Source organism: Protomyctophum bolini, assembly GCF_963924005.1.
Source record: "Protomyctophum bolini genome assembly, chromosome: 23".
NCBI lineage: Eukaryota > Metazoa > Chordata > Actinopteri > Myctophiformes > Myctophidae > Protomyctophum > Protomyctophum bolini.
In genome coordinates, this window is record NC_137884.1 from 27,500,363 (window position 1) to 27,513,208 (window position 12,846).

Genomic DNA, 12,846 nt, shown 5'->3' on the forward strand with positions numbered 1-12,846 from the left:
CTCTCGGGCATCACCTCCTGTGAGACGCCCCGACAGACACAACACCTCCGTCGTCCTCCTCATATGCATGATGTCTGCCATCTTTATACAAACCAACCGTGTCCCAGTCAGACTCCCAGCGTTGACTACATTATAAAGCCAGTCGTGATGTGTTCCATAGACAAACAGGCAACCAGAGCTGCGGCCCCACCAGACTATACCTACCTATACCTGCTGCTTCTTCTGTTGCACGCCACCCCTCCCTCCCTCCCCCCCTCCCCTCCCCTCCCTCCCCACCCACCACCCACCCCCTCGAACCTTGTTTCTTCAATCTGTGCACCCCCACTTCCCCTCATCAACTTCTCCCATTGAAAACCACCATGGGACCAGTTTCTCCTTCATACTCCTCTCTCTCTCTCTCTCTCTCTCTCTCTTCTCCTCAATTCTACTGTTGAGTGTCCGCCCCCCCCCCGTGTCACCTTCCTTTGTCATAGTCTTCGTCCTCTTATCTTGCTTCTGCCCCCCCGCCCCCTCCCCCCCAAACCTCACCCCCCTCTTCCTCTTCCGTCTGAAATGCGAGGGTATCATTGCTGTCAGAGTTGCAGCTGTTTGATATGGAAGGCAGAACCGGCAGCGAAAATGGCAGTGCCACAGCATCGGACCCTCCCCCCTAATCCCTCCATCCCCTATGATGTTCCCCTCACCCCTAAATTGTCATAATTGGCTCTTTTTAATTTTATTTTTTTAACTGTTTGTTGTTCCAAACCGTTCTCCCACAAACCCTCACACTCCATCCCTGACCCCACTTCCCCAGCCACCGCTTTTATTTTGGAAAAATCTTAAAAAGACTGATTTTTTTCTACTTTAGCTGTTTGTTTTTGCTCTGGGTGGATTTATTTATTTTTTTCTTCACCATTTAGGTTTTTTTTGTTTTGGGGAAGACGAGATTAACACTCTTAACACCGGGTATTATTAGCTATTACTTTTTTCATTGCTTTTTCTTGCTTCTTGGCTTTGTTTGTTTTTGGGGGTTTTCTTTACACCTTTTATATAGTTTTGTTTTTTTGCTTCAAAACGCCAATATAAGAGGCGAGGGGTGCAGGCGCTGATGGTCTGGTCATTTGGGCTTCCTCATTAACCTGCTGCTCACTGTTTGTCCCCTTTTGTTGTCACTTGTGTTTTTAGAGAAAGATGAGGCTGCAATTGAGAGCTCTGAGTTCATGAATGCCACGTCAGTAGCTGATGTGGACAAGAGGGTGAAACGGCGGCTACTTATGGGTAACTCTTTTCTTCCTCTTTCTATGTGTTGCCATGGCGCTTGTGCTTGTTACCCCCCTCCCCCCCCACCACCACCTCCTCACCCCTTCCCCCCCGACCCGACTCTACACTCCGTTTCTCCTCGTTTCTCCTATACTTCTCTCTCTGCCCTTATATTTATTTTATTTTATTTTATTTTATTTTATTTTTTTGGTGCCCCCCAACCCACCCATCGTGTCTATACTACTCCCCCCCCTCCACCAAAAGGTCACAACGCGTTGTTGGAACTGTAGCTTATATATAACGTGGTGACACAACAAAGCAGAGAGAAAAATAACTACCCGTTTCCTCCCAAACCCTTATGGCATGTTGTTCACACATAGCGTTTCTTCTTCCCCGACTGCATTTCCATAGAGCTCTGTGGGATCCAGGCCTTCAGAATGCGGGTACAGTAGTCAGAATGCGTGTACAGTAGTCAAACACCACCCGAGATGGAGACAGAGAAAGTACCTGTTGATTAATGAGATGTGCCAGAAGCACTCCCCACCTCTTTGTTGTCTGTCAGGACACGATATTTTCCCGACCAATCACAACACTTGTTTCATTCGCAGAGAATGTAAACTGATTTGTAAAGCATCAACGTCATTTCCTTCGGCGATACTTCCGCTAAAATCCCGCACTTCCGCTGATAGTCTTTTCAGCGTAGGTCTTGCCCAGGGTGCAATCAGGGAGGCATTGGGTCACATTTTTACAATCTCAGGGCCGACACTCTAACCACAAGGCCACTGTCTGGTCTACACTGAACACTTTTATATATATATCGGAGCAGAATGCGCTCCAGGCAGGCAGTGCTTTTTCCACTCATAAAATGCTACGTGTGAACACAGCCTTACCCATTATGAGTTCTTCTAGCAGGAAGTACCCAAACTCCGCCCACAATGATCTCAGTTGTACTCAGATTGTCACACGTCGTCTCCAACGTTATATAGTGTATATGCTTCCCGTTCATGCCGTATATCTTCTCGAGTACGGTATATCATCTCTACGTAGGCGGGGAGGGGGGGAGACAGTCAAGAGTAGGTGTTCCCGACACACACCGTATCCCATAATGTCTGTCGAGGAGACCGTATCGATGCAAAGACTACGTCACGTTATACGGCCTCATGTTCAATCTCGCCCACCATCCGGAAGTGGCAAAACGAGACGATTATACAGTGACCGAGTGAATGTGTTGTGAATTTGGATTAATGCTGTCCATAATAAATAAAACAACATGTCACCTGCTGCCCTTTTGAAGACTCTTTATTCCATCCTGTGGCGACTTCCAGAAGCTGGCTGTGATTGGATAAAGGCCTCTTAACACATCCTCCGCCATTCGGTTTTCAGCTGGGTTTCTGTCCCACTGTATAGAGCGGCGCAATCCCGCCCCCTTTCAGAACGACGAGTGGCCCAGGAAATGATTCTCCATTCATTTTCTCCATAGGCTTTTCAAAACTTATTTATTTAAAGACCTTTTAAGCGTCGTACGAAGCCAACTCGAGTCGTGACAACAAACACAATATTTTGGACCAAACAAATAATTACTAAGAAGAAAAACAACAAAAAAGTGTTTTCTACTTTCTAATTCTTTGTTTGGTCCAAAACATTGTGTTTATTGTCATGATTTGTCAAGACAAGAGTTGTCTTTGTCCGCGGCGTAAACGTCTTTAAATAAATACTTTCTGAAAAGTCTATGAGGAAAATGAACGGTGATTTATTTTCCGGGTCTCTCGAGGGGGCAGGACTGCGACACTCTATAGCTCTCGTTGCACTGCAAACTCAAGAGTGCTTATTTCACTGTGATGTAAGAATGGACCTGTGAAATAGTCATTGTTTTTTACTCTCTCACAGTTAAAGTAATAACACGACTGATGAGAATTAATTAAACTCTTGTAATGCCACAGGGCTGATGAGAGAAAGAACATCCAGATAACATTACAATGGTTTTCATACCACTTACACAGACCCAGTGGGAACCGGTTCAGTTCTTTTCCACCGGTTGATTCCCAATGGGAACCGGTTCAGTTCTTTTTGGTTCTTAGTCCATGAGCCAGAGCTCCAAAATTGGTGGGAAAAACTAGACTTATATTAAATTGTTTATAGGATCAATACAAGTAAATTAATACATGATAACCCTTCCACAGTATGGTCTGTTAAGCTGAATGTGTCAGTCATTCCGTCAGTGATTTAAATTCAGATAGTCAAAGTGACCCATGGATTAGCCTGATATAGACTGTAAATTAGTCTCAGGCGGAATGTCAATTATTTCACTGTTTTAATCCAGGCCTGACCTCAAAAAAATCTTCTAAATCATCCAGTTTTCTGAAATAAATATCTTCACGATTTTTCAAAAATAGCAGACCTATACAAGCTCGTAGCGAGCTTGTAGATCTGCTATTTTTCAATAGCTAAATTATAACATAAACCAAAAGGGGTTCCCGCCCCAAAATGGGTTAAAGGGGGTTTGACGGACCGAATTGCAATCTTTTAGTAGTTCTCCCCCTGATTCACAGCATCGAAGAATGTCTTGAGAGACGACAGTACTGTTGACTTTAGTCTGGGGGGAAAACGTCACCGTTATCCAACATGTTCATGCCGTCACTATCATTATGTAGGTGACAAAAGTCTGTCTGTCTGTCTGTCTGTCTGTCTGTCTGTCTGTCTGTCTGTCTGTCCGCCCACTCCCCCTCCCTCTACACGGCTTGTCTCTCTCAATGCCTGTTTGATCACTTTGTAAAAGAAATATACAAAACCCGGGTGTGGGCGGAGGCGGAGAGGCTCTTTAAACTATGAAGATCAGCCAACTTTCTGTACTGATGTCAGTACGCCCCCCCCCCCTCCCCCTCCCACCCCTCCCTCCTTTAAAACAGTGTTTTATTTCAGGTGGGCTGTAAAGCTGAAGCTCAAACTATTTTTTTCTGTTTTCTGGCCTTTTCACTCAAACTCTTTCTCTTTATACCTGAATTAATGTGTATAATTTCTTCCCCTCAAGAACATGCGACGTGGTTTTGTAATAGTCTAATAGACTATATAACCCAAACTAAATGGGTGATGAATCACGATTAATTTCTAATACTAATCCCTGAGACATTGTCTCATCTTTTAATTTGTTTTAACTTTTTTTTTTTTCATTTCTTAAGACAGGAGTCGTGTACGGCATAATGAAGACATGCTTATCTGTGTATAGCTACTGTAAGTGTTTCATTTCAACAGGCTCTGTGTGGGGAACGGCAATTTGCGGAATTTATGGACGTTTGCCTTTTCCTTTGTGAAAGGACACCTCTTCGTCCCCTCTTCTCTTCTTCGTTCTCTGTCATTTATTTCCCCCCCAATGTTTTAACTGACATGTTTCTGTTTCATGGCAGCTGACTTCATGTTACCCAATGTGACGCAGTTCCAGTGGATTAGTGTCTCCATGTTTATTTCATGTGATTCTATACCTCTGTCCCTGTGATCCTTGAAGCTTTCTCCCATTGGTCGTAAGTGAGTAGCCTTGCCGAGCCATGAGGCCCATAGGCAGGGGCGTAATGAGGTCATTGTGGGCCCCGGTGCGAGAATATTTTGTAGGCCCCCCACCACCGCGGCACCGCCATAAACAAGTGTGCGTGCGCGTGCCTATGCGCGCGCACACACACACACACACACACACACACACACACACACACACACACAATAGGTATAAACTAACATTACAGGTGAGGTGACCGGCCACACAATTAAATTATTCAATTAAATTCAAAGGGGCTTTATTGGCATGAGAACATGTGGTACAGCATTGAGTAAGTTAACTCATCGAATGCGCAAAGCGTTTTTAAACGTTTTATTATAGCCAAGCGCAAGAAGCGCATAACGTTTTTATACGTTTTATGGGCCAAAAAACGTTTTTTTATTGATTACTATTGTTCAACTATATTTGCGCCCGGACAACTCATAATGTAACACCGATCGGCTCTAAAAAGAGTTAAAACCCCCCCCTGCTGAAAAGAGGTGTTGGTCTGAGAAGCGTCTGGCACCGCCTATTGGTTGGTCTATGCGAGGACGTACGACGTAATGGATACGGCCGTCCGGCATAGACCAACGCAGATGTCAGGGGATCTAAAATGGATGGGACAATGCTCTTGTTTGTGTGAATACACTCGATTCCCCCTCCCCTCCTGTTTCTACATGGTTTCTCCCGAGGGAGAATGGTGGGGGGGGGGGTCTCTTCCTCTTGGATCGCATTGGCAGTTCCCCCCCCACTCCCGAGTCCCCACTGCTTTCAACTGCAAGGCTTGCGCTCTCATTCTCGGAACAAGATACAACGCGATTTGCTCTCTGCCCGTATATAAACCTGCAACGATCGGCATTTGATTTCATAACGTAACGTTTGCCAGACACATGTGGAGTTAGTCATGGACAGATTGCACATCATTATCGAGGGCCCGCCATGATACGTTGGTCGCTGATCGCAAGCCGTACTGCTGCTGCTGCTGCGCTGCTGCGCTGCTCGCAATCCAACCATCCAATCCATCCCCCTTTCTCGTTACAACAGGCTATTATAAACTCACCGTCGAGCAGCCTGCCCTGCACCTAATGTGATAAAATGAACGGCAGGACAAAATCGGATCGATTATTATCTGTCTATCAGCAACATACGGGTGTTTGTCTTGCAACGACAGGTGGTGCTTTCTCGTTTTTTTTCTTCCAAATACGTTGACGTGCTGCTTCTGCTGCCGCATCCATCTCGTTGAGTCGTTGTTTTTCTTGTTTTTTTTCCCAAACATGTCCAGACACAATCCGATCCAGTCTCGCGTCTCACCTTATAGATACGCGAGACTGGATCGATGAGGTTAGTGGTATGTCTGGACATGTTTGGAGCGGCACACGACAATCGACAATAATGTTGATTATGCAAGATCATTTCCTCAAAGCCTAGTTGCCCCCCCCCCCCCCGTTACTGCGATTGTTTGTAGCTCGAATCACAGAATGAGTTCAATGAGCGTAGGGAGAGGGCACATATGGGGCTACGATTGAAGAAAGTTTCCAAGTCCGTTTTATGATCAGATAATGTGCATCAAGACTCTCTGCTTTCATAAGAAAAAAACTAATACTGTAATTGCGAATGCAATGAGCACTTACTATGAGACCTAGCAGATCACGTCTGTCTGTCTGTCTGTCTGTCTGTGTGTGTGTGTGTGTGTGTGTGTGTGTCTGTCTGTCCCGCTTACTGTATATGTGGACCTGGCCCTTTTGTGCCCATATATGGAGCTGAGTGATTTGTGAGTCATGGTGACATGAGTGTGATGGCGTGGTCCTGCTTTGGGGACTCCTTATATGGTTATGGCTGAGTCATGGTGACATGAGTGTGATGGCGTCTTTTGTGACCATATATGGAGCTGGCGTGGTCCAAGCACTAACTATGACACCCTGCAGATCATGTCTGTAATTTATTCTAATTGTTATTGCAATTTACGATCTGCGTTCGCCTTCCGCGTTCGCGCGTCTTACTCGTAATAATAAAAATCACACCCCTGTGAAGTGAGCAGTGCAATGTTGTGAAGTGAGCAGTGCAACATTGCACTGCTCACTTCACTGGGGTGTGATTTCTATTATTATTACAGTATTAGTATTTTTCTTATGAAAGCAGAGAGTATTCTGTTTCATACGGTATATAGTATGTACATGTCGCTATAGGCCTTATTTTGTGAATATTTAGTTGTTAGGTCCATGCTCTCTAAAATTATCTTTTTCAGAGAACTTTAGAGATGGCATGGGCCTGAATAACTATTATTCACAAAATAAGGCCTATAGCGACATGTACATACTATATACCGTATGAAACAGTCGACTCTCTGCTTTCATAAGAAAAATACTAATACTGTAATAATAATAAAAATCACACCCCTGTGAAGTGAGCAGTGCAATTGCACTGCTCACTTCACAGGGGTGTGATTTTTCTGGGTGGTATTTTTCTTATGAAAGCAGAGAGTCTACTGTTTCATACGGTATATAGTATGTACATGTCGCTATAGGCCTTATTTTGTGAATAATAGTTCTTCGGGTCCATGCCTTCTCTAAAGTTCTCTGGTGGGCGCAAGCTGCATTCAATAGCCAATTAGTGACAAACTGTATATGTGTACAATGTGTACTGTTTTCCTCCTAAAAGTAGACATTCAGGGCTTTCATTCGGTATATGGTTTGTATAGGATATTATTTGTGCTCAATTTTATATCGGTCTTTTGAACTAAAAAAACTGAACTGAAATGTCTGTCAACTTCAGGCCTCCATATCTCTGTTGTTTTTTTTCACAAGCAGCGTGCAGGCAAAAGCAGGTGTTAGAAAAAGGTCAATATCTCCAGAATGGAAGATGGTAGAATCATAATTTTTTTTTTAAATTGAAGTGGACAAGTTGGGCTTTCTTTTTATTTATGCGATTGTGATTCTCGCTATAAGAGGCCCCTCGCTGTGGGCCCCCCAAAAAGCTCAAAAAGCCCATGTTAAGCCTTCAGCACCAGTAAGCCAGGGTCCGCTAGAACCTGTAGCAGTCTATGTGTTAACAGTCGTTGTAATTGAGTTTGTGCTTAAAATGTACTGTAATTCTGCAAAAAAAAAAAATTCAATCAATCACACTAGCACCAGCCTTTCAGCACCACATGCAGACAGCACCAGCTGCCAAGCTCAGTGTCCATACAGTATATTCATCAATAAACAACCTGCCCTGACTTGGGCACAAAAACAAAACTACCACAGCCTGATGTCTCCAAACTATCAAACATAAAAATAAAAAAACACAGCTCATTATATGCCACTATAAAACCACAGCATGGAATGGATGTACTCACTTATTAGAAGGTCACCTTACGGGCCTTGTACTCAGCAAAGTCATTTATGATGCTTCTCAGGTCCAAAGCCCTCGCTCTGCAGTTCTCAATAGAAAGCGTAGCCAGTCCACTGAGTCTCTTGTCCCATGCTGCTCCTTAAATAAGTCTTTATCAACTTTAGCTTGGAGAATGAGTGCTCTGCACTCTACAGTGACAGGTATGGTGAGATATAACATTAATGCAGTGCAAACATCAGTAAATGATGCCACTATATGTGTCCCTGTCAGGGCTAACTGGCACATGACAGCACAGTCCTTTGCAATTTGCAACTCTAGATTTATTATAATGATATAAAGTGACCATCAATTTGCATCTGCTTGCATTAAACAACATTAAACTCACCAACATTGCAGCTGTAGGGAAAGCTTGAATATCCACTTTGAAACTGAAAAGCTTTTGTTTCATAAAAATACACCGAATATTTTTCCCACTCAGCTCTGCACTTCGTTTTTCTTCTTTTTTTAGTTCTATCTCACTACTAGAACTTTCTGATAAGATTGTTGGCACTTAAGTTGGCTGTCAACAACAGCGTCCATTTGTTTTTTCAATGTTGTGGACCGGAGCGTGGTGAAATAGTTGCTAAGATATGATACTGCATAATGATTGGCTCTGCTGCATGCCTATGAAGAGTACTGACCAATGAGCTGTGCCTAGCGCCTTGCTAGACACCAGGTTCCATGTCTTCCTCCTGTTCCCATAGCTCAGCTAGCTGCCCCTTCTGCTTGTGTGTATGTGTGTGTGTGTATTCACAAAACAGCGCCCGTCAGCTGTTTCTTTTCTTTTCTTCCCTTCCCCTCATGGGCCCCTAGGGGGCGCTGGGCCCCAGTGCTTTGCACTGGCTGCACTGCCCTATGTTACGCCACTGCCCATAGGGGCAGGAGCCTATCTCCTGTTTCTGTAGCCATGAGGCCCATAGGGCAGGAGCCTATCTCCTGTTTCTGTAGCCATGAGGCCCATAGGGCAGGAGCCTATCTCCTGTTTCTGTAGCCATGAGGCCCATAGGGCAGGAGCCTATCTCCTGTTTCTGTAGCCATGAGGCCCATAGGGCAGGAGCCTATCTCCTGTTTCTGTAGCCATGAGGCCCATAGTGTTCCTTCCACGCGCTACGTCCAACCAGGGAAACTCCCCCCTGTCAGGTGTAAAGGAGCAACTTGGACACTCAGGCATGAAGGAAGCATGAGTTCAAGTCCGTTGCTCTCCCCTTGTCCCCCATATATGGGGACTAGGTTGGTCTCCCCTTGTCCCCCATATATGGGGACTAGGTTGGTCTCCCCTTGTCCCCCATATATGGGGACTAGGTTGGCGGAGGGTGTGTAGAGTCCAGGATCACATTAGATGATTGACACAGGGGTGAACAATGGGTTACAAAATCGTGGGATAAAACATATAAGAAAAAAAAAAGAACTGCTATTTTCAGCGCGCAACCAAAGTTGTCTTCTAGTTCTACTGGATCTGTTCTCCACTAGTCCCTCCCTAACATTTAATCTAGTTTTTATTTGTTGACGAAATTGTCAATATTATCTTTAGTCTTAGTTTTAGTCATCATAGCTTTAGTTTTTATTTAGTTTTCGCCAGTGAAAAAAGGTACATTTTTTGCCATAGTTTTAATCAACGAAATCAACACTGACTCATTGCATGTTGAGTGACTTGAGAATGGGCTCATGTTATTACTGTAAATATTAGTGTATATTGTAATGTAGACGGATTCCAGCTAGAGCCCTCTTACCCGAGTTTATAAATAGCAATAGTGTTCCTGCGATATATATATATTGAATATTTAATATGCGCACAGGGGTGCATGTGTTACACTCATTGGCGCGTGACTGCGCATACGTGAACAAGCATGCATAGCAGTATGCCTGCCTGGAGTGGGAGAGGAGAGGCCCCTCCCCCAGGCTGGCGTGACCTGAACAGCATCAGTATGTTAGATTTGACACCGCTATCTGTTTGTCTGCCTCCTCTCTGACGCGCCGCGCTCCTGTCTCAGGAAGTCTCTCTTTCTGCTCGCCTCTCGCCATCGACTCCCCTCCCAGGGGCCGTCCGACACGGCAGCTTCCTTGCTCGGATTCTGGGAGGTGTAGTTCCAGACTATAATATATAGCAGCATTCTGAAGGCTCATACATAGTCTGGATTTTGGGTGGTGAGGTGACCACCGAACTACAACATGACGTCACTGAGGTGACCACCGAACTACAACATGACGTCACTGAGCCGCGGTGAAGAGCAAACCACCGCCACCGCTCCCCAGCCCTTCTCTCTGTTTTTACTCACCACCGCTCAACGTTATTTCAGCTCCGGTGGTCACCTCACCACCGGAGAGGTGGTGAGGTGACCACCGAAAATCCAGACTATGAATAGGCCTTGAGAGGGAGGTCTGGCTACGTGAGACTAGGTTGAGTCTGGACTCAGGGAGGTCTGGCTATAGAGACTAGGTTGACACTAGGTTGGATTGAGACTAGGTTGACACTAGGACTAGGACTAGGACTCAGGGAGGTCTGGGACTAGGTTGAGACTAGTGGATTGAGACTAGGTTGACACTAGGACTAGGACTCAGGGAGGTCTGGCTATAGAGACTAGGACTAGGACTCAGGGAGGTCTGCATGGCTATAGAGACTAGGTTGAGACTAGGACTAGGACTCAGGGAGGTCTGGTCGTGCTGCTGGGATGCAAACGTCGGCGACCACCGGAATGGAAGTTCTCGCCGTTTCCTTTTAAGGAATGGCTCTTTCACTTCTCGACCACTCTGCCCTATGGGCCCCACTGTGCCCTGTGGGCCCCACTGTGCCCTATGGGCCCCACTGTGCCATGTGGGCCCCACTGTGCCCTATGGGCCCCCACTGTGCCCTATGGGCCCCCACTGTGCCCTGTGGGCCCCACTGTGCCCTGTGGGCCCCACTGTGCCCTATGGGCCCCACTGTGCCCTATGGGCCCCCACTGTGCCCTATGGGCCCCACTGTGCCCTGTGGGCCCCACTGTGCCCTATGGGCCCCACTGTGCCCTATGGGCCCCACTGTGCCCTGTGGGCCCCACTGTGCCCTATGGGCCCCCACTGTGCCCTATGGGCCCCACTGTGCCCTATGGGCCCCCACTGTGCCCTATGGGCCCCACTGTGCCAACGCAACGGTGGGCCTTGGCGAAGGTGTCCGACCGCAGGAACGAGGATCCCTTTAGACGGAGAAATATGAAATGGAAAGAGAGCAGAGGAAGAGGTGGGCGGGAGGCTAGTATTCGGGGGAGGAGGGCGGGCGGATGAGTTTATGAAAAGTATTTATTTATGTATTTTTACATTTCATAGCGCGTACGCCGAATGAATGAATGAATGGAGCTGAAATCCAGCGGTGGAAAAAGTCCTCAATTGTTTTACTTACTGTAAGCAAAACATATCAATATACTGCAATGTAGAACTACTCGGTTACAAGTAAATGTCCGGAACTCAAAATGTACTTTAGTAACAGTAGTATTGGAATCAAAATATATATACTTAAAGTACCGACAGTAAAAGTAATCATTGTGCAGAATGTCTCGTTTCAAAATTTCAAATATTAAAATCGTTTGAAAATATAGCCGATCTACAAGATCACAAGACACATTGTGAGCTTGTAGATCGGCTATTTTTTCAAAAAGCCAAAATGTATATCTAGGACTGAAGTGGTTAATGTATGTTTTGTGGTCATAATCAAAGTAACTATAGTAACTAAAGTTTTCAAATAAATGTAGTGGAAGTATATTGTTGCCTCTGAGATTAGTAGTAGTGGAGTAGAAGTAAAAGTATTGGAAATCGGAAATACTCAAGTAAAGTACAAACACCTCAAAATTATACTTAAGTTGCTTTCCACCATGCAGCGGTCCAGAGTCCAGGGACATGTGCTGGACACATGTGAGCAGAATCAGTGGTGATCGACCGCAGCGACACAGTCCAAATAAACCACTTCACCTCGGGACAGACGGGGTGGGGCAGAGGTGTGTGTGTGTGTGTGCGTGCGCGTGTGCGTGTGTGTGTGCATGTCGTGCACAGTGCTGACTGATGGCCTGATTGACGTGCCCATCATGGCAAAAAGGGGATCTTTCTAAGTGCTGAAAGATGACTGTGTGAGCATCAGTTGCTCTACACACCCAGCCCCCCCTCCCTCCCACCCCCCCCCCACAACCCCCCAATACTGGCTTCAATAGAACATGTGTCCTCTCTTCTCAGGAAAAGAGCGAGTCGCGGCAGTTTGAGCTGGTCAGCATTTACCGTGCGAGGAGCATGACGGACATGACATGTGTGTACTTACTGTGTGTGTGTGTCCGTCTCCCCCCCCCCCCCCCCTCCACTGTCTCTCCCCCCCCTTGTTGACATAATCGTAAGGCCCTCAAGATGATGAGACTGCAGCCGGGGGGGGGGGGGGGGGGATTCCGTGTTCAGGAGGAAAGCTGTAGTTTACTACGACTCACTGGCTCTCAGTCCCTCCCATCTCGCTCTCTTTCACAGAGAACCTGCAGGCATGTGTTCTCTATGCCTGGTTTGCCTGATGGGTGGTGAAGGGTGGTGATCCACCTGAACTGAAGCCGCACCCACAGCTGTAGTTGTATGTTAGGGGAGTGGCTGATAGTGTCATATCACGGGAGGCGGACTATTTTCCGACAGCATTCTAGCCGACGGGGCAACGGTCCGCTCCGCAGCGGGGGGACATTCGCTGCGATGCGAAAAAGCGATGGTCCGACATGCGC

General features: G+C 46.2%; 2 protein-coding genes across 5 annotated transcripts in view; one reads left to right on the top strand and one right to left on the bottom strand.

Moving 5' to 3' along the window:
* mpped1 (metallophosphoesterase domain containing 1) overlaps positions 1–12,846 on the bottom strand; it is a gene marked incomplete at its 3' end in the record, with an annotated part of 325,357 nt that overhangs the window by 162,977 nt on the left and 149,534 nt on the right. The gene's annotated exons all lie outside the window — the stretch shown is intronic.
* Positions 1–12,846, top strand: part of scube1 (signal peptide, CUB domain, EGF-like 1) — a 150,247-nt gene that overhangs the window by 71,645 nt on the left and 65,756 nt on the right. For 3 of the 4 annotated variants that reach the window (XM_080757807.1, XM_080757806.1, XM_080757808.1), the window contains exon 7: positions 1,165–1,257. The exons of the other annotated variant lie outside the window; for it this stretch is intronic. In XM_080757807.1, the coding sequence (XP_080613933.1) occupies positions 1,165–1,257 (93 nt within the window). The remainder of the gene's footprint in view (positions 1–1,164; positions 1,258–12,846) is intronic. 4 annotated transcript variants of the gene reach the window in all.